This window comes from Haemaphysalis longicornis, unplaced genomic scaffold (genome assembly GCF_048455015.1).
Source record: "Haemaphysalis longicornis isolate Haplotype H1 unplaced genomic scaffold, Haemaphysalis longicornis Haplotype H1 scaffold_1, whole genome shotgun sequence".
Lineage (NCBI taxonomy): Eukaryota > Metazoa > Arthropoda > Arachnida > Ixodida > Ixodidae > Haemaphysalis > Haemaphysalis longicornis.
In genome coordinates this window covers 386,004,108-386,030,235 of record NW_027526203.1, presented here as the reverse complement: position 1 = coordinate 386,030,235, position 26,128 = coordinate 386,004,108, and the positions used below count along the sequence as shown (strand labels likewise).

The 26,128-nt window shown below is 50.9% G+C and overlaps 1 protein-coding gene across 2 annotated transcripts in view; it reads left to right on the top strand.

Moving 5' to 3' along the window:
* LOC144155235 (uncharacterized) overlaps positions 1–26,128 on the top strand; it is a 301,417-nt gene that overhangs the window by 79,449 nt on the left and 195,840 nt on the right. For both annotated transcript variants that reach the window (XM_077686560.1, XM_077686561.1), the window contains exon 2: positions 7,648–7,959. In XM_077686560.1, coding sequence (XP_077542686.1) covers positions 7,713–7,959 — 247 coding nt within the window. In that variant the 5' untranslated portion in view covers positions 7,648–7,712. The remainder of the gene's footprint in view (positions 1–7,647; positions 7,960–26,128) is intronic.

Here is a 26,128-nt window from a genome sequence, read left to right as displayed (position 1 = left end):
CCTTTCACCAATGATTCAATGCTAGATACCAATTCTTTAATGCCAATCTCCTGGTCAATAGATTCACACTCTCATCCTGGTTTAATTTGAGCAGCAAACTAATGAATTTGTCAAAAGACTCCTCGCTCGCCGCTTTTTTGGGAGCTTGGAATAGAGTTCTGTAATAACCGGCGAAGGCAATCATTATCATATTAGTGTCATGAGTAATTTTTCCTTTATGCTCAATTTCTAGTACTTGCTTAGACAAAGCTTGACGGCGCTCATCACCTAGAGACCGGCGACATGGTTGCGCTTCAGCAAAGCGCTGTGATCTCGCCCGCACTAGTGCTCCGCGGTATTTCTCAACATCAAACGCCTGTAGCTGCGCCTTCACATTCCGAATTTCATCCTTATATTGACCAGAAAATCGGCTGTCAAATTCATAAAGTTCTCTCAACAATTTATTTAGGTGATTTTAGTTGTTTTTCTTTCAAGCGGCATCACTGCATCCTCTTCAATAGCAGTGACTTTCACTTATTTCTTGAATAATTCTCACAGTGCGCGCATAGGCAGATCGTAGCGATTTCTTACACTTTGCATAATTTCTGGCACACGATTTTAAAAAGGGTGATGGGATAGTAAAGATGAGAATTTATAAATTTCCACAATTTCCAGTGCAGGTGACGACTCCGACACTGCTGGCTACCATGCGCAGCAGATACAAGACAATGGTCGCTAAAAAATACCGGATGCACAGAGTTGCTATGGACACACGGTAGGGTATCTAAAGAAACATAAATACGCACTAGACTAGCGTGAGAGACTCCCTGAAAATGTGTAAAACGATTTTGCAATCGGACGTTGTCTCCACTGTCAGAAAGGTGAAAGTCACGAGCAATGTTTTCCAATATGTGAGCTACCACCGCAAGTTTTCTGCGGTAGAACAAAAGCTGTTGTCGTCGTTATTTTTTCCTTCGTGGCGCATACCCGCTTAGGGGATTGGCCATGAATCGGGAGCATTGAGGGACTAATGTGCCCGCTTGACAAAATTCGCGAAACTTTGAATAGGAAACGTAAAAGTAGTATAATAGTGCGTGCCGCGTCACACACGAACGTGATGGTACGTGACAAGAACGCGTGCACACCAGCCGCGCAGAACGCTGATTCTAGGAAAGCTGCTGCGTGTGGCAGTGTGCTCGCTGACGTAATTAGCGACGTAAGAGAAAAAAATAAAAAAACGCAAGCGACAAAAGAGACGCAATCACTGTGAAAGATGCTGCAGCGCGAAATAAAACACGGACACACAAAGACGACGGGGCGAGCGCTGTTTTAAGCAATCAGTGTGTAGCAGAAAGGAAGCCGGTCGAAGTAATTCGCTACGAAAGACAAGGGAAGAAAAAAAAACGAAAGCGAAGAAAGAGACAAAGATACGATGTAGCAGTAAATAAGTTCTTAATAAGCATCACCAGGCTTCCGCCTTCAAAACACGTAAGCAGACTGAAGTGTCCCGAGGATCATTTTGCCATGACGCAACCGAGACACAACCGAAGTGTTCGATAATGAGGTATGATCGGCTGCCGCCTGGTCCACTTATCTGAAATGAGCAAGTCATGCCGTTAGAATATTACCCAACAGAAAGCTCCAGCCACCCAGGAATCCTTTTATCCGAGAGAGCAGTTCCTTTTATCGTAGGGCCTAGCTGCTCTTATCATTTCAAGCATTTTATTTCTTCTTACAGAGTATGACAAATTCCTACCCGCCGCGGTGGCTCAGTGTTAAGACGTTGTGCTGCTGAGCACGAGGACGTGGGTTCGATTCCCGGCCTCGGCGGGCGCTTTTCTGGTGGAGGCGAAAAGCGAAAACACCCGTGTGTACGAGATTTCAACCACGGCCCCTCGATCAAGCGCACGCAACCTGCGCTTGATCGAGGGGCCGTGTTTCAGCACACGTTGAAGATCTTCATGTGGTCAAAATTAATCCGGAGCCCTCCACTACGGCGCGCCCCATCGCCTGCTTTGCGTCGGCAAGTTAAACCCAACAATCAATCAATCAATCAATCAATCAATCAATCAATCAATCAATCAATCAATCAATCAATCAATCAATCAATCAATCAATCAATCAATCAATCAAATCAATCAATCAATGAAAACAATCAATCAAATCAACCAAATCAATCAATCAATCAAATCAATCAATAACCAATCAAACCAATCAATCAATCAATCAATCAAATCAATCAAATCAATCAATAAATCAATCAATCAATCAAGTTTCGTTTTCGTACGCTTTCTTACGCCACTCTGGAAGCGCCACTTATCGTCTCTAGCGGATGCTTTGCACGCCGAGCGCATCGAAGCGCGGCCTTTTCTTCAGCGGTGCGAACTATCCGCGGCCAGGTAACGTGGAGTCAATGATCACCTACAGCAGCTTCGACATTTAGGTCGGGGCTCCTCTACGGCACAGAGCGCATGCACACGACGACACGAGGACGAATGAACGAGGGTCCGTACGCTATGACGTCTCTTTCTCATTCCGAGCAAGTATTGCCATAATACGGTGAACGCTGGTTTTTTTTTTTTTCTTTTTTCTTTGTGGCCAATGTTAACCAATCTCCCTTAGTGGGTATGGTTGGCTTGACGAACGTGCGCTCGAGGTACGCGGCGAACGCTGGTTTTTTTTTTTTTCGCAAATATTGGCCAATATTGGCCAATTTTCGTCAGTATTGGAGAGGGGTGCGTGGGTATGCTCAGCTTGACAAACGTGCAATCGAGGCATGCGTGCACGAGCGCTAGGCATTTTATTGGTATTTTGAACTGCGGACACCATACAAAAACGATTTGCTCAACAGCTTCACTGTGAAAATTCTTCAATTTGTATGGCTTTATGCAATACAACCATGTCTAACAGACAAAGCACGCTTTACAGGGGGCCCAGCAATAACTGAACGTTTGGAAGTTATCGAGAGTGCGTGTTGGCTTTCTTGGGGAAAATTAATCTCCCAAACGCATGGTGAATATTGCACATTTACTTAGTAGGTCTTTGTTTTCATTGTTGAATTATCAATGCAAACAATGTATATTCGGGAGGCACGTGGAGGAGTCGTAGGGGGTTCTCGGTGAACGGTAGCTCTCTTTCACGGTCAGCATCCTGGTGCGTTCCTCGGTCGGGCGTAGTCGGGTCAAAGACCCTTAGAGCGACTAGGAGCAGGTTTTGTAATCCCTTCTCTCCGCCACTACCCAGATGTCCAACCTGCGTTAACCCTTGCCGGCGCGCGTACAGGCTTGGACCTTGCCGGTGCGGGGACCATTTATAAGACGTAAAAAACAAGTCCCCCTCGCACGGCCTGCCCTTTTTTTTAGCACCGCGCTGCTACTCTGCAGTTCCTCGTTCCTTCACCGCTGTCGGCGCTGATGCTGCTTTCAGTTGTCGTGTAACTGTAAAAAAAACATGCACCCCTCCGTCTAACGACGACGATGGTTAAATGCGAAGCATTATTGTGAGTGATTCCTTGGTTGTTATCTGAGTTTCGACTATGATTCGCAAACTGTTTGGACACTGACTCGTTGAGCATTAGCTTTGACTCGCACGCAAGTTGAACTTTTGATCACAGCGGCTTTGACTATGACCTTTCACCATTTGATTTCACATGAAGAAAGCTTTGTGTTCAACCATAGTCGTCGTTAGAGAGAGGGGTGCATGAATTTTCTGTCTAATTTTGCACGACCATGCACCCCTTTCCAGATACAAAGTGGTTTGGCCGTGTTAGTATAGGGCAATCAGAAAGGTGTCGGCTCCATAACGCGAGGAAGTCAGGTCCGATTCTCACCACGAGAAGCGTTCTTTTATTTAGGGGCAAAGCCCCTTAGGGGCTGGGGCTGTTGGCGCCTCCTTTCGTCGTCGGAATCGTCGTCCCAAGTAGTCAAGGCACAAAAACACCGGGAAACTCGTTTACGCCTCGTGCTAGAACCGAACGCGTACTAAAAAAACACCGGGGCACTCATTTACGCCTCGCGCTGAAGCGCTGCGCAACGTGTCCTAAAAAAACAGCAACACTGGGACACCCGTTTACCCTTCGCGCTAGGGAGCTTCGTGCTTCAAAGACAAGAGACTTTTACAGCAAAGCTGTATACATCTACCCCCCAACGGTTTCACCTCCGTTGGCAAAAACGCCAAGGCGCCAAGCACTTATGCACTGCATGCTTCGCCCCTCCTCAGGTTTCACGTTAGTGGAGATGGCCAGGGATTTTTTTGTTTTTCACTTCACCCACAAACATCATCGTCAGGGAAAGTTGGCTTTGTTGCAGTGAGTTTTCGACGCGACATACGCCGTCAATACGACAAGGAAAACTTCGCTTTTTGGGCGGTGCGTTGGCAAAAGTGTCATTCCTTATAGGTTTCATGAACACTGATGACAGTTGATTTGTGATATAACATCTCATCAGTAGTCTCGTAAGTCTCCGAACTTACAGGGCAGTCATTGCGATATTCCGCACTCACTCAATGACGTGTAGAAGCAGAATACAATCAATTTGTGTTTACTTGTGTTCAGTTGTACCGCAGCACGGTGTTACAGCATGGTGTTAGAGCAGTCTTATACGGCATGGTGTGATGGTGTGGAGTTCTGCTCCTGGACAGTAAAAAGCATTCTATTTAATAACAGACTTGGGCTTGGTTTTTGCGGTATAAAAAAAAACGCGATAAAAACGGTGTCGAAGAGAGGCAAGTGTGGAGGTTGCGTTTCTGCACAGCAAAGAGCATTCTAATTAAAAATAGACTTGGGTTTGGTTTTTGCGGTATCAAAAAAATAATAACGCGATAAAAACGATGTCGAAGAGAGGCAAGGATGGAGAGAGAGAGACAAAACTTTTATTGCCGCAAGGGCTAATTCGGGGGAGGGGTGGTGACCGAGGGAGGAAGGTCCCCGGTGACTTTGGCAGCCCGGGCGACGATGGCATGTTGCATAGCCGAATCCGAGCTGCCCAACGCCCTCGCCCAGTGCTCACCGTCTTGATATGGGGGGAATTGGTTGGGGGGGGGGCATTGTCAGAGGAGGTGATCCATGGTTTGGACCACCCCACAAGCGGGGCAGTGGGGTGAAGAGTACAGACCGGGGTACATGCGGTGCAGGTGGGAGAGGCAAGCAAGAGTGTACGTTTGCACTAAGCGCCATAGGCGTTCTTCGGTGAGAGAGAGCGCCGGGTGTGCAGGGGGCAGTAGACGGCGGGAGAGGCGGTAATGAGACGTAATCTCATGAAAGGAAAGCAGCCGATCTCGAGCTGACAGGGCTCCATGGAAGGGTTCAAGGCTAAGGCCCGCCGGAAGGTGAGCTCTCGAGCGGCTCTGTGTGCTGCCTCGTTCCCTCCCACACCCGTGTGGGCTGGGGTCCACACCAGCTCGGTGGGGGAGTCAGGGAGATTTTGAAGAAGGATTTTGAGTGCCAGGGCAGAAATGCGGCCCCGGGTGACATTTCGAATGGCCGTCTCCGAATCGGAGATTATGATCGCAGGGGAAGGCCGTAGTACAAGAGCAATAGCCGCCTCTTCCGCAGTCGCAGGGGAAGAAGTGCGAAGGGTGAGGGTGGTAAGAGGGGGACTGTTGGGACCGTTTATGACTGCGACCGCGTAGGCGTCGTGGTGCCTGTACCAAGCAGCGTCAACATAAACAGTTGCCGGATGCACTGGGTATCGCTTCGTAAGGGCCCGCGCACGCTGCTCTCTGCGGGCTCGATTATGCGTCGGGTGCATGTTACGGGGAATGGGCCGAACGATGGATAGCTCATGGATAGTGCTAGGGATGGCAAGAGAGGATTTTGTAGCGAAAGAGAAGTTGAGTGGAAGTCGCCGGAGGAGAGATTGACCTGTTGAGGTTGTTGCAAGGCGGATGTACTGGCTCACAAGATGAGCTTCGAGGAGCTCAGATGCGGTGTTGTAGACACCAAGCGATTCTACACGAGCGGTGGCAGCGCTCTGCGGAATCCTGAGCGCCGTCTTGTACACTGTTCCGCTTCTGGACAGCAAAAATCATTCTAATTAAAAATAGACTTGGGTTTCGTTTTTGCGGTATCAAATAATAATAATAATAATAATAATAATAATAATAATAATAATAACGCGATAAAAACGGTGTCGAAGAGAGGCGAGATCAAAGTAAGAATTAAAAAAATTTGTCTCCTGTAGCTGTTTTAGCAAAAACGAATACAAAAGGTCCCAACAGATGACGCGCTAGCATTTAAACGCGTGGAAATTGAATACAATTTAGAAAAATTTGTATTCCGTTTGTCATGGGAGAACGGACAGCACAGGAGAACAGTGGGTAGGAGAGGAGAGAATAGTACGTGGCAGGAGCGGCAGGAGACAAACATATTTCGACGAAATTTGCAGCGAAGAAAGCAGATGCGCGGCCAATTTTTTTGGATAAAGTTGAGGATTAGAATTTTTTTCAGCTTAGGTTCTCTGGTCATCTTTAAAGGGGACTGATGAGTGGCGAATCTTTCTTCTACCCGAATTCATGAGAAAATTATCATTTAATGCTAGTTTTCACAGGTAGCAGCACATGAAATTACAAAGGGATTTTGACTGAGTGACAAAACAATCTCTATAACAAAAACAAGACAAGATAAATGGCACAATAAACTAACACTAACTAGCACGTTTGACTACGTTACAAAGTATAAACACAAGCGACAGAGAGAGGTGGGAGTGGGAGGGGGGGATAACATTTCAAATTATATCTACAACAAGTTAAAAGCACAGCTACATATATACTCCCCATTGACGCACTATGGTTCGATCAAAGTATCTACTGCAGCGCTGCACGCCGGCTGTCTGTTGGCGCGTTCATGAAGGCACAGTCCTGGATTAACGTTAGCCACTACAAGTAACACCAGGTCACTATCCGAACCAGCCGTGTACGCATATGGCAACTACTTCGCCTTTACGACAAAAACCAAGGTGAAAAGTGCACAGAGTGCACTTTATTTTATGCACTCGATCGAAGTCGTTACTTGAGAAATTTCTGGGCTGGGTAAGACCCATGCCGCATAGCGCCGGATACGGCAACAACCTCGCATCACCTGTTGCAATAGTTGTACTGCCATGTTCGTTGTAGCTCCAACGTTTCTCCCAGAAGAGAAGCGTAGAAAGTAGTACGAGAAGCGTGGTTAGATTTCAAATTTATCGGTCCGTCGCGACGTCGCGACGTCGCAACGGCACGACGACAGCGAGGCGAGGTTCGCGTTTACAGGTGCACGCATAGAAATGATAAATGAACCAGCGTAAGGATGTTTATGCCTAGGGACGTACACATAGGCCTCGCAGAATAAGGGGCATAGCACAATCCCAATCAATGCAAGATTATGCGCAGATTTTGTTCAACACCTAATCTCCAAATACAAATAAGTTTGGACTTTACTTTTCAAGTACGCCATAGAAAACAACAAAAAAAAGGGCCGTACAACCTCGCAGAGAAAGGTCGTTCTGTAATCTTTTTCTGGTGATTTTCATGTAAAAAAAATGAGTTCATAAGAACAACGCGAAACTTGGCTCAGAAAAAAAGGGGAGGTACTTCACGTGTCTCCAAGAGCATTGTAATCGAGCTGACCTAACTTGACTGACCATGAGGCGTGCCTCTTTCCCTCCTTTCTTTGTTCTCTCTCCGGTGGTGCAGCGCTGTCCGGGTGGCCTTGGGCCTCCAATCCGTTGGCCGTGGCGGAGCTGGCGCCGACCGGCGGCATGACGCGCGTGGGCAACCAGACCAACAGCACGGACCCGGCGGCCGTCAACTCGCGCATCTTCGTGGGCAACCTCAACACGCACGTCGTCTCCAAGGAGGACGTGGAGCGACTCTTCAAGCGCTACGGCCGCATCATTGGCATCTCCATGCACAAGGGCTACGCCTTCGTCCAGTACACGGACACTTACGACGCACGCAACGCTGTGCTCGGCGAGGATGGCCGCACCATCGCTGGACAGATTCTTGGTACGTGCTGCCCGCTGCCATCGTATATTTCACGCCCTTCCGAAGCTGGCATGCAATTTCATCATCCGCATCCTTCCCCGCACTCCCATTTTCTGAGCTGAATCCTGCCCGATCCTTGCAAGTATTTAGCCCAGCACAGTGAAAACATGCCCTGCATGTGTGTACACATGTATCCTCGACTGCTATCATTATTTTTGTCGAGGTAATGCCTTACGCAGTGGTAGTCGCAACTTGAACCAGCCCCAAAGCATATTTTTGGTTCAACAGCGCAACATGGACGAGGACGAAGCGAAGAAGACGACACGGGTGCTGCACTGTTCGCTTCATCCTCGTCCGCGCTGCGCTGTTGTGTCAAACATGAATGCGAACCAACTGGCGTAACTTACCAGCCTCCTGAACCAAAGCTCATGCGGAAAGCGAACGTGGTCTTGTTGAGTTTTTTTTTTTTTCGCACAAATAAACGCAAGTTTAGATTCTAATTGAAAGCAGTCAGGGCATTGAAGAGGTGCATCAAGGCGTGGATGAGTGGTGTCGGGGCACGCTCTTAACATGCCATGAAGGATGACGAGCGTAGATGCAACCAGCTATGACTCCAGCCTACTGGTGCCTGCAGCCAGTGTAGAAAGTTTGCTGAGGTGGCGTACACTTCAAACTATTTTTTAAACACTTTGCACTTATGACTGTGTTTACTCAGTTTGCAGGGCGCACCGTCATTCACCTGCTTCCAGATGTAGGCACCATTTTTTGTGCACGCGCTGTTTTAACCGCAAGGATTTTGAGCCACATAATTTCAAACATTTTGTTCACTGTATTTTGGATCAAGACACAAATGTAAGCGGACACGTCTGCTGAAAATAAGTAGTAAACGTAATTTGTGCTTCAATAATCGATAAATGAGGTCGTATACTCAATCGTCCAAGGACAGAATGAAAAAAAAAGCAGGCTTACTATGTAGAATTTAGCTGTTAGTGTTCTAGCAATTATTTTAGAGGTCTTTAACAATCAGAAGGAGAGTTTGAAAACAGATGATGTAATGCTACGACTGCGGCTGTTAGGCAAGCATTGCCAATCCTAAAAAGTAATCTAACAAACCAACTCGCACAAGCACTCACGCTCAGCTCTATACACGAACGAAGATCACAAAAGGTATTTGGTTCGTGGCGACAAGGTGCCCTTCTAACTCTGTTTCCGGCAAATTACAAGGGCAGGGAGCAGCCCAACCCTCGGTGCAGGTGGCTTCAGGTGCGGCCGCGTTCGTAGCTTCGTAACGCAGCCGGTGAGCGGCTATTCCCCCTCCGAATGCTCCGCCACTTCATATCGCAATCATCCGTCCATCCGCCCGTGACTTTGTATTAAGTACAAGGTGTGCCCTTATGGAAGATGAAAAGCGCCCTCACCCACAGCTGTGGCCAGACCTGCCTTCCACCCCGCACAGGTACTTCGTGATGGGAAGAGTAGTCTCAGTTTTGATGCAGTCAGTCTACACCCAGAAGCAGAAATTGGCTTCCTGAAGAAGAGAAACCTTAGTAGTTTTTTTTTTATTGCGGAAGTTTGCTAATCAGCATAAGGGGAAACTAAATGTATAGATATACGCCGGATTCCCGAAGGAATCGCTACTGAAACTACGATGGTGAGCGCGGACCTTGGTGCCCCTGACACCGGGAGCATGTCCGGTGAATTGGTCAGCGGGCCCTTCACCTCCCTTGCCCGGCACACGCGTTGTGGCGACGCTCAGCGCTCAGAAAGTTTATTTCGGGCTTAGAGGCTCCACATCGCCGTGCACAGAGGGGCGAATGCAGTTTGTCCAGAATTAGCCTTCAGTCAAGCGGGAGCGCACAGCGGGTCGCCGACGTGTCAGCGCGAACCGACTCGTCTGACCTCGCCCTGGCGGCCTCCCGTTGAAACGCAAATGGCGTTCTCGCTGTGCGCGCAAAGCCAGACACCTGTGGCCTCGCTTCGTGCGTGAGGGCTGTGCGGCTGGGCTGGCGGAGGGAGAAGGGTATGAGGCTCGCAGTTTGGTTTGGTGGCTACCCTGCACAGAAAACTCCAGCGTAGCTGTAGGCAACAGCGTTGGCTTGCTTTTTGTTGCGTATTCGCGTTGCTCGTACCAGCCCATACAACGCTGAGAAGGATAGAAGGTTATGCGCTATCATCGACGACAGCAGCAGCGCGCGTCCATCGCTGCGCTCCAGCCGACCAACACAGTGTTTCAGCCGTTGTTCCCGGACGGTTAATTTGAAACTACTTGGGATATGTGCGGTCTGTGGTTTGAAAAGGGCGTCAAAAATGAGCAGTTCTGTTATGTTCTTCTCGGCGTAGCGTTAAGTGGCGCCCAGCCGGGCCAGCCGAGTGTATACGAAAGACACGCGTGTTTATTAGACTAAGCGTGTTTATTCCACAGGCACGCGCGCTCGTCTCCGGGCGGCGCGCCATCTCTCGGGTGGCGGGCTGCGTACTACACATTTCAACTACACCTCGGCTCAGCAGTTAGAGCAATCACTGCCGCGAATCACATGATTCACATCACGCGTTCGCAGTGGCCAGTTGTCCTTGAATTTTGAATAAAGAAAGGCAGAAGAGCGCTCTGACCAGCGGTCGTGGATGAATAAGAAGGCGCATGGCAGGAGGGGTTATGCGTTGTCTGCGCTGTTCTTTCCCGCCGCTGGACCGCTCGCCGCGGGGCAGCACATTAACGCCACGCAGCGCCGCGAATAGGGGAGGGGACGAAAAGCGGTGGGGTACGCGGTGCAGTTTTAAATTGAACGAGGGAGAGCGTGGCGTGCGCTTCCTAGGAGGCGTTCTGCGGTAACGCGTAGAAAGCAGGACGCCGTGTTTTGAAAATCTTCTCCACGGTTTGATCGGTGATACTGAATGCATCGGCACATTAGCCTCTGATCGCGGGCCATGCACTCCCGTTTTCCCTTAAATTGTGGGCAATTGAGTGTATGTCAAGGAGCTTGTCATGCGTGCGCGCGCATGAAAGTACAGCTGCGCTGGAGTTTCGTGCACGCGTTAGTAGTAGTTGCCGAAAAATGTTTTTTTTTCTGGGAGGGGGGGGGGGGGGTTGAAATGGAAAAGGAAAAATAGCTTAAGACACGCGGTGCACATACATGTTAGGGAAGACTTTTGACGCCCTTCTTTTGTCTTTTTACGTGCCCAGACGTAGCCGTGCATCCCTGATCCTGCGGTCGCCGTAGCAACACGTGTGGCCGGCTGTAGAAAAAGAAAGTCGAGTTAATTTCCTTTTGAATGGGTAAAAACTCAGAATATGGTGACAGGGAATGTTTTTATTCCTGCATAAGCACACACAGGCTCGTCCTCAATCTGTTACTGATTAATGTGAGGAGCGGGTCTACGGGGAAGAACCCCTTCTCACGTTACGGAGGTGTATGCATCATCCCCAGCTGACAAGGAGTGGCTCACGATGATAGCTATGAGAGCGTTCCGTGTAGTGATGCACGCAAGGAAAAACTTTTGCTGAAGTCAGACAAACACTATATTCTATAAAAACATGTTGCTAAACAAGCGGTATCGGAACGAGTGGTCGCAGAATAAATGGTCCCGGACAAGCGGTTCCGAAACAAATGGTCTTGGAACGAGTGTAAGACAAATGGCACTGGAACTAATTCGGCGACCAACGCAAGAAAAAAATCGTCCTCCTAAGCGGTTGACCATGCTTCCTTTCGCAATATATATAGATACAAAAAGAGCTTCAAAGCGCTCTCGAAACTGTGTTCGGTGTTATCTTTGAGAACACTGGGGGGGGGGTAGGAATAGAACGATTTGTACAGTGTGTACACCGTATAAGCTAAAATGACACATTTGTTTCTGTTTCTGTTCCGCTAACGAAGGCAAACTAATATCATAGTTGTACAGAGGCACGTACTAACATTTGCTTCCTTAAATGTTGGTACTTGCTGCAGTCAATTTTGCAATTCTTGTTACTGCTATACATGCCCGTGGTAAGCATTAATTGATGATGTGTATGAGGGACAATTGAAAAGGCGCTGAGTATTTGGGGGGGGGGGGGGACAGCGTTGACTGCGCTGACTGCCAACTTCTCTGAATGGCGAACACGACATTTAAAATAACGGATGGTGATCATAGGGTCGTAGTTGGAATCTTTTAATTTGTATTAGGTGACCTCCTGCTAGCCTGGCATGACCTTGACTGGCCAGATAACGAGGACGGGAAAAATGTGCGCGTATTCCGATATGCGGATGATTTTAATGCGAAATATTAAGTGGCTTGTTGAACAGACAAGCCGCTATGGGGCGTCGGCAGCAGCGAAACGGTCACAAAGGCAAAAGGGAATAAAAAGTAAAAAGGTAATAGACAGGGGAAAGGGAATAGGGAATTGAGGTAAAGTAACAAAGTCGAAAAGAAAATTTGGAACATTTGTGACTGCATGAGAATCGAACCCAGGGTCCCGGATTGCGACTCAAGCGTGCATCCCCGGCGCCACATTAGCTCTTTTCCCTTTATTTCATGGAATTCAACATCTCCCGTTAAAAACTTGGGGCAGCTTCGCACTAGTGGCGCGAAGACTGGGGAAACAGTGAAGCTGGCGGCCCCACTAAGCTTATTCTTGGTTCGGCTAAATTATGCATGGTTATGCTTGGAGACTCGGCCAAGTTTTCTGCGTGGTTATGCTTCCAGGTGCGGTTAAATTTTCGGCGTGGTGTCGTCGTTAGCCCCCCAAAGAGCAATGAACACTCAGTGCCCACTAGCTTTGCGGTGAAACGCCAAAAGTAGCGGAGGGCGCAGCGGGACGAACGCTTGCTCAAAATTTTCGAATTCGTTTGGTCGCCACCGTTCGGCTGTAGTGGGGTGGCGTGTGGAAAGCTGATTAACAGGTTGGTTACGTTATCGCTTCACGGTCTTTTGGCTTCTTTCATTCTGGCATTAATTTTTCTCTTTGCTCCGTCAAAACTTCACCCCTCGTCGCAACAAGCGATAGAGCCAGCCACCCCGCGACGCGTTTCTAAAGCCGTGCTTGTACCAGTTGTATCGCGCCTCCGAAAGGTGGCGGCACGAATCCCTCCCGAGCGCGGCGAGGCAAAGCTACGGCGGTGGTGGTGCGCGCAATGACGTCATCGCTCGGCGAGGTTTTTCTGCACACGTTCGCCGGCCCAATCGCCAGCTGAAAAAGCATCGCTGTTAAAACGTATCTTCACAGCTAAAGATAAAAAATCGGTTACATTTGTATCGCATACATATATCCCCTATGTGCATAAAAATAACAGGCACTTTTTACATGCAAACTTTATGTACGGTGCGGAAAAGTATGTACAATGTTTCTAGAAAAGTCGCATAAGGCGAGGAGTGAATGTACTTGGCACTCTGCGTGCAGCACTACTATACGCACGTGTAATACACATGCACCCATGGGCGTCGGCAGGGGGGTGCAAAAGGGGCAATTGCCCGCCCCCCACCCCAAGCCTCCCCAGCGCAATCGCCCCGCCCCTCGCCCTCTCCCTCTTCACCCTCAATGCAATGGGTTTTCTCCCCTCAAGACAAAGTCCTGCCGACGCCCATGCATGCACCAAAGGCCTATTTACGCATATTTACAATGCGACCTACAAATCCCGGATGGTGAGGCGTTTTTCGAATATAGTAACTCAGTCTGGTGGCTCCCTCATTGCTGAAAATGCACTTAGGCTCCCGGCTTTAGCCAACTAGAGGTGGAAATGAATTCGTTGTGAACTTCTACTTAGAGAGAACGTCGGAAATAGGTACACGCAGCTCGATGTACAATGAGTTAGAGGCTATGTGATACGTCGTTAGGCTCCACGATTAGGTAACCACACGTCGAGGCCTGAGAACACGCCCTCTCAGGTAGATTGGCCGGAATTGGCCACTGGCTGCGACGCGTGCCAAGGCTCATGCATCGCCTTGATTGCCAACTCATGGAAGCTGCTTTGGTTTCCTTGCACAAAGGGACGAGCACTGGTAGGCACCTCGCCTTAATTCACGTGTTGCCATGTTCAGTCATGGGTACTGTACATGGTGCAGGTCCTCGTGTATTGAATAAAAAATAGCGAGTTGCATGGTTGATGATTTTATTGCCTTTTTAACGAAAATAACATATAAGCGTATCTAACGCAGGATTCAATCAGCCTAGAAGCGCAATTAAAGGTCGCTTTAACCTCCAATCCTTAAAGAAAGGACGTTCACGTGAGTTCTACGGTGGTGGTGGCGGGAAGATCAGAATGGCATAGTCATCAAATCATTTTTATAAAACATGGTACTATAATTATTATAATTTAATTAATTAAATAATTATTTACATAATAAATTATAGTACGAAAATTGAACATTCCTGATTAATTGTGGGGATTAACGCACTGGAGCTACACCTGGGCTGTATAGGCGCGCCGCACTGGAGTGCTTCAGATTAATTTCCATCGCCTGGGGATCATTAACGGGCGCCGAAATCTCGACACTCGCGCTTCTTCTCTTCTCGCCTCCATCAGAGAAGTAGCCACCGCGCACGGGATCCAACTCCGTCCTTGGGCTCAGCAGCACAACGCCTTAGCCAGTGAGCCACCGCGGCGAATAAATTGGACACTTCTAAGTCTATCAAAACAAAAAAAATAGTATACTTACCTCAACTATCGCGTTGCCTCTTACAAGGCCATATAACACCAATTTTCTCTTTAACTCCTAATTTCCAAAAAAAAGGGGCCGAGAGATCCCTGCCTCAGCGCCCCTTTGGACACGCATGAAAAAGGGCAGACCTCTCTTGCCTCCCCCTGCTGACTCCAGCTGGAGCGCATCCTACTTCGTAGTTGGTAAATGTTGTTCCGGGGCCGTTAAAGCTCTGGGACGGTGCCTTTTTCTGGGCCCATGTGCCTCGGCAAGTGCGCAAGAATTCTCTGTACTGCACAGTGCATTCTGCGGCGCCCTGGTTTAAGCAATTCTCCGCATGTTTGCTTTCAAGCCAGAGTGATATTTCGCGAGCTGTTGCTAAACAGGCCATAGTCTGCAACTGTCACTTTGACTCATGTTACAGCTCAGCCCTTGCAAGCCGCCTCGAACAACGCTGGTGTCACGAAGCTTGCTCATGGGCTGACTAACTCTGCATCCAAACTCCGTTGCGCACGCCCGCGACCGTTGAGTTGGTGAATCATTCTCTACCTCAGTAATAGATCCCTTGTAGGCCGGTGAAAGCAATGGGCAACCCTTTGCAATGGGCAAGAAGGGGGGGGGGGGGGGGGCGAAAGGAAAGGAGGATTGGGCTTCTGTTATTTAAATAAATACCACATCCGGAGCGTGAAAGAGGTCGCCTTAATTTACAAAAGGGCCGCATCACATCGTTGCACAGTTCGCCAATACGTGGTACAGTAGCCCTGATACAGAGCTGCATATTTGCGGCCGCATGCAACCTGTTTTTTTTTTTTTTTTTTGCCTGGAAAAAGTATGCTCACATGCATACGTTGTAGCACACTGTAACAGAGGCTTTACAATTATCACACGGAGAAAGGGAACATTGCTGCAGTTGAGTTAAAATGCCTCAACGCTTACACTGGAAAGGTTTGATTTAGTTGTTGTGTTTCCCTAAAGCTTCATCAACTCATTTTCAGCTTGGACACGTTCATGCGGTAAGAAATTTACGCTGGCTTTGAAAGGGGCCGCGAGCATGGCCGTCGGCAGGGGGAAGCAAAAGGACCACCCCCCCCCCCCCCCGCACCCCCCAACCACGCCAGCACTTGACCCCCTCGCCCCCCGCCCTCTCCCTCTCCCGCCGCGATGCAACAGGTTCGCCCACCTCAAGAGTACATCCCGCTGACGCCCACGGCCACAAGCCATGCGTCTTGGGCTGATTCTAGGAAGTAGTCCTCGATGTGGCAACTTATGATAAGTGTACTCAGCTAAGCCACGGCTGTGGCTCCGTCACTCGCAGATACTAGTGCGGAGCCTACAAGACTACTGAGAAGAGTAAAGGGAGAACAGTTATCCCTGCTCACCTGGCTCAACCAAGCTTAAAGCTTTTTGCAGAAGCCCCTCACTGGTTGTGGGGGAAAGCGAAAGGGGTACACCTAACCGACCTTGTGCGGATTGCTGCGGAACTGTGTCGCGACCATGCTGGACTCCAAACGCAAGCACGTTTTTAAAAAAATCGCACGAGGTGTCCGCGGACCCAAGAAATGGATGCGCGGGGACTTCTGGTATTTGCGGACCAGCGAGAACCACTGCTTTACCGACTAGCGCAAACCTGCAGCTGCGGAAGTCAACGAACGTTGGCGGGAACGGCGGCCCCCCGCCGTCGTGTTGCTTGTCGCAACCCGGTGCGGAAGCGACGGTTTAGATAAGCCGCCCCTCCCACCCTTCTGTTGCCCATCAACGCCTTCAATGGAAAGAGACGGGGGGAGTCAATACTGCGCATCTGCGCGTCGCTGGCGCTAACTGCCACGACCGAGCGGACCTCGCGTGTTCGGGCCAGAATGTACAAGGGAACCGCTGCCACCTCTGACAAAGCACGAATTATTCATTTTCTCCGTGTTCTAGATCGTTCCGCTTCTCAGCTCTATGGATGCATTGACTCTTCATTAAACATTGTTGAGTATTACCGCTGCTTCTTCTTCAGCGGCAGTCGTCTGAAGCAGCTCCTAGTACCCCTGGGACGAAAGGCCCTTTGAAGCTACGGCAACCTGCCCTTTAATTAGGGCCTCACAGAGAGAGCTCTTATCAAATATATGCTCGTGTTACAGATTTCTAAAACGTCACGCTTTGTTCTCTGTCAACACAATCGAACATTCAGCGTGCAAAAATAACTGTTACTGAGTGCGGATATTTAAAGAATTTTTTTTCCGTCTGCCTCTACGTGGTCAGGGCCGGTGCCTCGAAAAACTGAGCTATTATGTCTGCTGCTGCTATAAAGTCTGCGTATGCGAAAGCAGGGCGGGCTATTTCATTACCAACTTCATTAAAATTACTTAAGCCGGTCCACCTACCTTAAAAGCTTTTGAAAGGGCATGCTTTTTATCCAAGGTTTAAGCAGCTAAACCTTATTATGCTCCAAAATGACCGTTAAAACTTTTTCCTCGCAGATAAAAGCCCTAGTTTTCCGTGCGTTGCAAAACTGTCTTGAGTTTCGGCTGCCCTCCGTAATAAATTCATGATTCGAGGATTTTGTGGGGCGAGGTTTTATAAATCGGTTCTTTCTCAGCAATCCATTTTTCTTGCCGCGGCGGTAGATGAAATTAGGTCAAATTTCAAGTCCTCCTAGTTTTCTACTCCAACCTTTGCACGGGTATATTATTATGACCTGAAGAATATAACCTAAAAAAGTTTGCCAAGTATTTGCTTGCTTCCCTGCAAGTATCGTCGAAAGGAATAGTTTTCTGCCGCATCTTCCACGTAACTCGTACTCCGCTATACGCCCCCCCCCCCCCCCCCCCGCTTTTCCCCCTTCTCTCTCGTTTCTCTCATGATAAATTCAGCGGAGGTTTGTTCAATAAAATTCAATTTTTCAGCATTCCATTCACACTGCTAGCATGCCATCTGTTGGCACAGCGCGCATTTTTTACTTCCTGTTTCGTTTCTCGATCTGCTTAGCCTAGCACATGGTCGGGCTCTGTTGCTTTATGCTTGCTTTTACCTCTCCTTTCTGAGTGATTTCAACGCGTTGACTTTTTGCATTTGCCAGTCTAAAAACTAATTCATCGTGTATTCTTAATAAAAGAACCCCGGCACTCGCGATTATGTACTTACATTTAGCCTCAAAAGTGCTTGAGGTTTCCTTTTCCGCTAAATAATGACATGTATTACCCATGTGTAAGGTGAAGCGCTCAGTCGGCGGGGACGACGACGACGACGACGTCGCGGACACATGCCCGTGAAGGGATTGTCCTCGTTTCGGCATGGCCGAAAAAGACGAAGTGGCAGGTCACACGAGCCGATGACGGTGAACGCGAGGGCCCTATGAGAGCCGGCCACGACGGTGGGGTGACGAGGCCAGACGGGAACGAGGAAGGACGGCCATTCGAGTGGAGGAGTTCCGAGAGGACGGTTCGAGGAGAGCGGCGTCCAGGCGCAGATCGAGAGCTCATCGGGTCTCGGGGACCCAAGCTCAAAGGGATCTACCTGACGCCAAGGCCTCCCCTGACCAGCGTCCTATTCCCCAGTGTCCTGGCCCGTGGCAGGCACACGCGCTGCGTCGTGCCCCGGTCCTGAACGACCACGGCTTGGAGATCGTCTACCGGCAGCTCCCGGGTGCCGACTGCCCGCGGCCTTCCCTGACGTGGCGCCTGGTGGTGACCAGGTTCCGGCCACGACCGCTCCTGCAAGTGCCGTTCGTGGAAGAGCTGCGACGGAGCTGCATCGTCAACGGGCCAGCACGCGAGACTTCCGACGTGACCCTCAGCGCAACGCAACGCGACACCCCGACGCCCCGAGTACTACGCCACGTCACGGTGAACTGTTTATGAACTTTTCTGTTGCTCTTTTCTGGTGTTTACATTTATAGGCTTTTCTGTACATTAGTTATCGTTTCGGGTTTCTTGATGTCACATTTGTAGACTAGTTATTCCTTTTGGGTTTTTGTTAGCTTTCCGGTAGTCTCTCGTCTAATTATTATTGTCTGCACCGGGCTTTGTTCTAGAATACATGTTTTCTTTGTAACCTCACAAAGCGCCCTCGTCTGATTAACTGGCGACTGTGGCTAGCCCCACACGCCACCGAACACACCCTACTCAAAAACCTGCAGAGGGGGGTTTTCCTTCCCCTCCTCACAAAATTGGCGTCCACGGCAGGACGAGGGCGTTTGCGCATTGAGAGGTTACGGTGCGACAGTTACCTCTACATCGGTCGACGATGAACGCGCAGGAGTTAGTTGCTGTCGGGGAGCGTCTTGGGTTGCGTGGGGCGGAGTTGCGTGCGTGGGTTGACGATGCTCTAGCGCAGGCGCGAGATGAGAGGGCGGCAGAGCGAGAGGCTACACGATTGCGACTCGAGCAGGAAGAAAAGAACCTGCAGCTAAGACTTAGGTTGGCAGAAACTGGGGAGACTAGAGGCTCTGGGGAGATTGCTGGTGACGCGCATTCTGCGGAAAACCCCGTCTTTAATGTCAATCCACACAACTTCATTCCCGTCTTCAATGAAGCTCGTGATGATTTGGACGCTTATCTGAAGCGCTTTGAACAAGTGGCGAACGGACAGCGTTGGCCGAAAGTGAAATGGGCCACAGCGCTCAGTTTGTGTCTAGCCGGAGAAGCTTTGAAGGTCTTCGGACGGCTGTCTCCTGACGAGTCCGTCGATTATGACAAGACTAAACTGGCGCTACTGCAACGTTTTCGTTTCACGGCTGAAGGCTACAGGGAAAGGTTCCGGCAGAGCAAGCCGCAAGACAGTGAGACGGCGAAGCAATATGCGACGAGACTAGAGAGTTTCTTCGACCGCTGGGTGGAGATGGCAGGTACTCCTAAAACCTATGACGGAGTACGAGAGTTAATTGTCTCGGAGCAATTCCTGACCAACTGCCACAGCACGTTAGCAGTTTTCCTACGGGAAAGGGACTGCACGAAACTCTCGGAAATGACGCAGGCCGCCGATCACTTCCTCGAGGCCCAGCATCAAATCAACCTGCTGCGCTTTAAGGGAGCGCAGGACGCTGGGTTGTCAAAGGAGGCGAGGAATATGACGAACCCAGCCAGAACCCCTCGGTGCTTTCTGTGTGACAAGCTGGGTCACCAAGCCTCAGATTGTCGGTCGAGGCCAAAGCAACCGTACTGTTCGGATTGCCGTCAAGTTGGTCATAACGTCAAGTCTTGCCCTAAACGAGCCAACAGCAAGGAGACGGCATCTTGCTGTATGTCACCGACAGAACGCCAATGCGTTTCTTCGAAGGACAGGGATGGGAGTCCTCTTTGTGATCATTCCTGTCCAGAGAGGGTGCAAGAAATGAGGGTTGCTCGCGCGGTACAAAGGAACTCCACGCGGCCTCGTCTTCCAGTGCTCGAAGGGGAACTCTTCGGGAAGAAGGTTTCTGTGTTGCGGGACACCGGAAGCAATACACTGGTGGTCCGTAGGTCCCTGGTTACCGATTCGGCGATGACAGGGACAAAAGCTACGTTGCTTCTAGCAAATGGGGAGAGCGTCGAGGTCGAAGAGGCAGTTGTGGAAGTATTAACACCTTATTTCTCCGGAAAGGCTACCGCAAGGTGTATGCAGACCCCAATATATGATGTAATTGTGGGAAATATTCCAGGGGCACGCGATGCCTCAGATCCGGATCCCGCGTGGAGGGAAAACAGCAGCTTATTATGGGCCACAGAGACAAGTGGTGACGTGACTGCCGCACCCTCCACCCAAGTCGTCATGGGGACGAAAGGACCTACGACACGCAGAAGGAGCCCCACAGCGGCTTTGAACGTCATCCAAGTAACCCCGCAGGAGCTTCGGCGGGAACAAGAAAAAGACCCGACTCTACGGATATGTTGGGAGAGGGTTGGAACACCCGTAACCGGCAAGCGTGCGGGAGTTCACACGTTTTTTGTCAAAAACGGACTTCTGTGGAGGCAATACGAAATGTCAAGTGACAACGTGTTTCAACAGGTCGTAGTCCCGAAGAAGTTTCGGTCCGAAATACTGAGCTTGGCACACGAGAGTCCAATGTCGGGACACCTGGGGATCAAGAAGACAGTTGGGCGTCTGTTGGAAGCATTTTATTGGCCCGGGGTGCAAGCGCACGCGCAGCGGTACGTCCGATCATGCGACGCTTGCCAGAGGACGTTTCCAAAAGGAAGAGTCCCGAAGGCACCTCTTGGGTGCATGCCGCTCATTGATGCACCGTTTGAACGAGTAGCGGTCGATATCATTGGTCCCATATCGCCAAAGTCATCAAAAAGCAGCCGACGACGCGCAACGGACCGTGAGACACACCAAGGGATGGGCAAGGAGCCTGCGGTCCGCAGCTACGGATCCCGCCCGGATAAAGTCCCGCCGGCTGGGAAGCCCCCGCAACAGACAGCCGAAAGATGGGGCCTGTCACCTGAGAAAACTCGCAGCGACGTTGCCTGCTGCAAGCCTCCTGGTCGCCGCCCCAACAAGCTACAAGGTAATGCGACCTCTAGACCCAGACGGGGCCCCATCCGCTATAGGGACGGCTCGCCCACTGCTCAGGAGGTCGACAAAAGCGCGAGTTCCACTTCCAACGTGGAAGCCAAATGTGCGCCCCGAGCACGGAACTGGAGGAACGCCCGGCCCGGCAGGCGGGCTCCAGCCACTTCTTGGAGAACGCCCGAAGACGGGTCGTCGTCCCAACAGCAAACGCTCACTGAAATTCACTCGTTTGCACCGAGGAGACGAGGCGCGTTCTCGAAGGCAGACGCTATCGCTGGAGGGGACGCCGCCTACCCGCCCTGGTACCGTCGGAGGCCCTGGACGTGGCGTGCACCGAAAGCGCCAGCCGACAACTCTTGCCTCGTGAAACCCGCTACTCAGCCATCGAACGGGAATGCTTGGCACTAGTTTGGGCCGTGGAGAAATTTTACATCTTTTTGTACGGAACAACATTTGTTGTCCAGACTGACCATCAGCCCTTGAAGTACCTCGCTAGCGCCAAACACCTTAACAGTCGAGTTCTCCGGTGGAGTCTAACTCTACAAGAATATTCATTCAGAGTAGAGTACATCAAGGGGTCCGAGAACGTAGGAGCGGATTACATGAGTCGCCTGTTGCCGCCAGCCGATAAGTAAGATAATTGAGGTAATATCTTAGGGTAACGGTGCAGTGGTTGGTGTTGTTGGGTTCAAGCCAAGTGTTCTTGACGACGTTCTTTTTGTACCTAGTGGTGGCATGACACTGCGAATCGTGAAGTGTTGTGGTGACTCACGGGAGACTTGTAGTGCGCGAGAGTGTGTGACAGTCACTGAATGTAAGTGATTGTGTTCACCGTGTGCGGGATGGTGTTCACCGTGATGCCAACTACGTCTACCCCTTCCGACCACCCAGCAGTGATTCTTCACCTCCTTGTGCAGTTTTTTTTCACGGAAGAAAAAACTTTCTAAAGGGGGAACACATGTAAGGTGAAGCGCTCAGTCGGCGGGGACGACGACGACGACGACGTCGCGGACACATGCCCGTGAAGGGATTGTCCTCGTTTCGGCATGGCCGAAAAAGACGAAGTGGCAGGTCACACGAGCCGATGACGGTGAACGCGAGGGCCCTATGAGAGCCGGCCACGACGGTGGGGTGACGAGGCCAGACGGGAACGAGGAAGGACGGCCATTCGAGTGGAGGAGTTCCGAGAGGACGGTTCGAGGAGAGCGGCGTCCAGGCGCAGATCGAGAGCTCATCGGGTCTCGGGGACCTAAGCTCAAAGGGATCTACCTGACGCCAAGGCCTCCCCTGACCAGCGTCCTATTCCCCAGTGTCCTGGCCCGTGGCAGGCACACGCGCTGCGTCGTGCCCCGGTCCTGAACGACCACGGCTTGGAGATCGTCTACCGGCGGCTACCGGATGCCGGCTGCCCGCGGCCTTCCCTGACGTGGCGCCTGGTGGTGACCAGGTTCCGGCCACGACCGCTCCTGCAAGTGCCGTTCGTGGAAGAGCTGCGACGGAGTTGCATCGGCAACGGGCCAGCACGCGAGACTTCCGACACGACCCTCAGCGCAACACAACGCGACGCCCCGACGCCCGAGTACTACGCCACGTCACGGTGAACTGTTTATGAACTTTTCTGTTGCTCTTTTCTGGTGTTTAGATTTATAGGCTTTTCTGTAGATTAGTTAGCGTTTTGGTTTCTTCATGTCGCATTTGTAGACTAGTTATTTCTTTTGGGTTTTTGTTAGCTCTCTGGTAGTCTGTCTGTATCGTGCTTTGTTCTAAAATACATGTTGTCTTCGTAACCTCACAAAGCGCCCTCGTCTGAGTAACTGGCGACTGTGGCTAGCCCCACTCGCCACCGAACACACCCTACTCAACACACACGATACAGACAGACTACCAGAGAGCTAACAAAAACCCAAAAGAAATAACTAGTCTACAAATGCGACATGAAGAAACCAAAACGCTAACTAATCTACAGAAAAGCCTATAAATCTAAACACCAGAAAAGAGCAACAGAAAAGTTCATAAACAGTTCACCGTGACGTGGCGTAGTACTCGGGCGTCGGGGCGTCGCGTTGTGTTGCGCTGAGGGTCGTGTCGGAAGTCTCGCGTGCTGGCCCGTTGCCGATGCAACTCCGTCGCAGCTCTTCCACGAACGGCACTTGCAGGAGCGGTCGTGGCCGGAACCTGGTCACCACCAGGCGCCACGTCAGGGAAGGCCGCGGGCAGCCGGCATCCGGTAGCCGCCGGTAGACGATCTCCAAGCCGTGGTCGTTCAGGACCGGGGCACGACGCAGCGCGTGTGCCTGCCACGGGCCAGGACACTGGGGAATAGGACGCTGGTCAGGGGAGGCCTTGGCGTCAGGTAGATCCCTTTGAGCTTGGGTCCCCGAGACCCGATGAGCTCTCGATCTGCGCCTGGACGCCGCTCTCCTCGAACCGTCCTCTCGGAACTCCTCCACTCGAATGGCCGTCCTTCCTCGTTCCCGTCTGGCCTCGTCACCCCACCGTCGTGGCCGGCTCTCATAGGGCCCTCGCGTTCACCGTCATCGGCTCGTGTGACCTGCCACTTCGTCTTTTTCGGCCATGCCGAAACGAGGACAATCCCTTCACGGGCATGTGTCCGCGACGTCGTCGTCGTCGTCGTCCCCGCCGACTGAGCGCTTCACCTTACATGTGTTCCCCCTTTAGAAAGTTTTTTCTTCCGTGAAAAAAAACTGCACAAGGAGGTGAAGAATCACTGCTGGGTGGTCGGAAGGGGTAGACGTAGTTGGCATCACGGTGAACACCATCCCGCACACGGTGAACACAATCACTTACATTCAGTGACTGTCACACACTCTCGCGCACTACAAGTCTCCCGTGAGTCACCACAACACTTCACGATTCGCAATGTCATGCCACCACTAGGTACAAAAAGAACGTCGCCAAGAACACTTGGCTTGAACCCAACAACACCAACCACTGCACCGTTACCCTATTACCTCAATTATCTTACTTATCGGCTGGCGGCAACAAGCGACTAATGTAATCCGCTCCTACGTTCTCGGACCCCTTCATATACTCTACTCTGAATGAATATTCTTGTAGAGTTAGACTCCACCGGAGTTGTTAAGGTGTTAAGGTGTTTGGCGCTAGCGAGGTACTTCAGGGGCTGATGGTCAGTCTGGACCACAAATGTTGTTCCGTACAAAAAGATGTAAAATTTCTGCACGGCCCAAACTAGTGCCAAGCATTCCGGTTCGATGGCTGCGTACCGGGTTTCACGAGGCAGGAGTTGTCGGCTGGCGCTTTCGGTGCACGCCACGTCCAGCGCCTCCGACGGTAGCCGGGTGCGCAGGCGGCGTCCCCTCCAGCGACAGCGTCTGCCTTCGAGAACGCGCCTTGTCTCCTCGGTGCAAACGAGTGGATTTCAGTGAGCGTTTGCTGTTGGGACGACGACCCGTCTTCGGGCGTTCTCCAAGAAGTGGCTGGAGCCCGCCTGCCGGGCCGGGCGTTCCTCCAGTTCCGTGCTCGGGGCGCACATTTGGCTTCCACGTTGGAAGTGGAACTCGCGCTTTTGTCGACCTCCTGAGCAGTGGCCGAGCCGTCCCTGTAGCGGATGGGGCCCCGTCTGGGTCTAGAGGTCGCATTACCTTGTAGCTTGTTGGGGCGGCGACCAGGAGGCTTGCAGCAGGCAACGTCGCTGAGAGTTTTCTCAGGTGACAGGCCCCATCTTTCGGCTCTCTGTTGCGGGGGCTTCCCAGCCGGCGGGACTTTATCCGGGCGGGATCCGTAGCTGCGGAGCGAAGGCTCCTTGCCCATCCCTTGGTGTGTCTCACTGTCCGTTGCGCGTCGTCGGCTGCTTTTTGATGACTTTGGCGATATGGGACCAATGATATCGACCGCTACTAGTTCAAACGGTGCATCAATGAGCGGCATGCACCCAAGTGGTGCCTTCGGGACTCTTCCTTTTGGAAACGTCCTCTGGCAAGCGTCGCATGATCGGACGTACCGGTGCACGTGCGCTTGTACCCTGGGCCAATAAAAGGCTTCCAGCAGACGCCCAACAGTCTTCTTGATTCCCAGGTGTCCCGACATTGGACTCTCGTGTGCTAAGCTCAGTATTTGGGACCGAAACTTCTTCGGGACTACGACCTGTTGAAAAACGTTGTCACTGGACATTTCGTATTGCCTCCACAGAAGTCCGTTTTTGACGAAAAACGTGTGAACTCCCGCTCGCTTGCCGGTTACGGGTGTTCCAACCCTCTCCCAACATATCCGTAGAGTCGGGTCTTTTTCTTGTTCCCGCCGAAGTTCCTGCGGGGTTAGTTGGATGACGTTCAAGGCCGCTGTGGGGCTCCTTCTGCGTGTCGTAGGTCCTTTCGTCCCCATGACGACTTGGGTGGAGGGTGCGGCAGTCACGTCACCACTTGTCTCTGTGGCCCATAATAAGCTGCTGTTTTCCCTCCACGCGGGATCCGGATCTGAGGCATCGCGTGCCCCTGGAATATTTCCCACAATTACATCATATATTGGGGTCTGCATACACCTTGCGGTAGCCTTTCCGGAGAAATAAGGTGTTAATACTTCCACAACTGCCTCTTCGACCTCGACGCTCTCCCCATTTGCTAGAAGCAACGTAGCTTTTGTCCCTGTCATCGCCGAATCGGTAACCAGGGACCTACGGACCACCAGTGTATTGCTTCCGGTGTCCCGCAACACAGAAACCTTCTTCCCGAAGAGTTCCCCTTCGAGCACTGGAAGACGGTGTAAGTAGTATGCAAGGATCCTGCCTATATATACATCGCGATTACGTATTCTTTCACTTTGGCTTGGCGGCTGAGTCGAGTGACAGACACGCAGACCGAGTGACAGTGAAAAGTAGAATCTGCGCTGTTACAACAGCGCTAGGATTTCATTTGCGCTGTTGTTTCTGCGCAGACTTTTTTTTAACTTTAATCGGATTATTGGCCTCGTAATTCACCTACTTTGCACAGTTAGTCACTCTTATTGGAAATAAGAGTGACTATCGGTATGCCGTGGAGAAGCCCCCCTTCGGCGATTTCTTAGAGTGCAGGCGCGTTGCAGTGCTTTTTGTTGTGTTTTATTTTTCAGGAATGAATAAATGAATTTA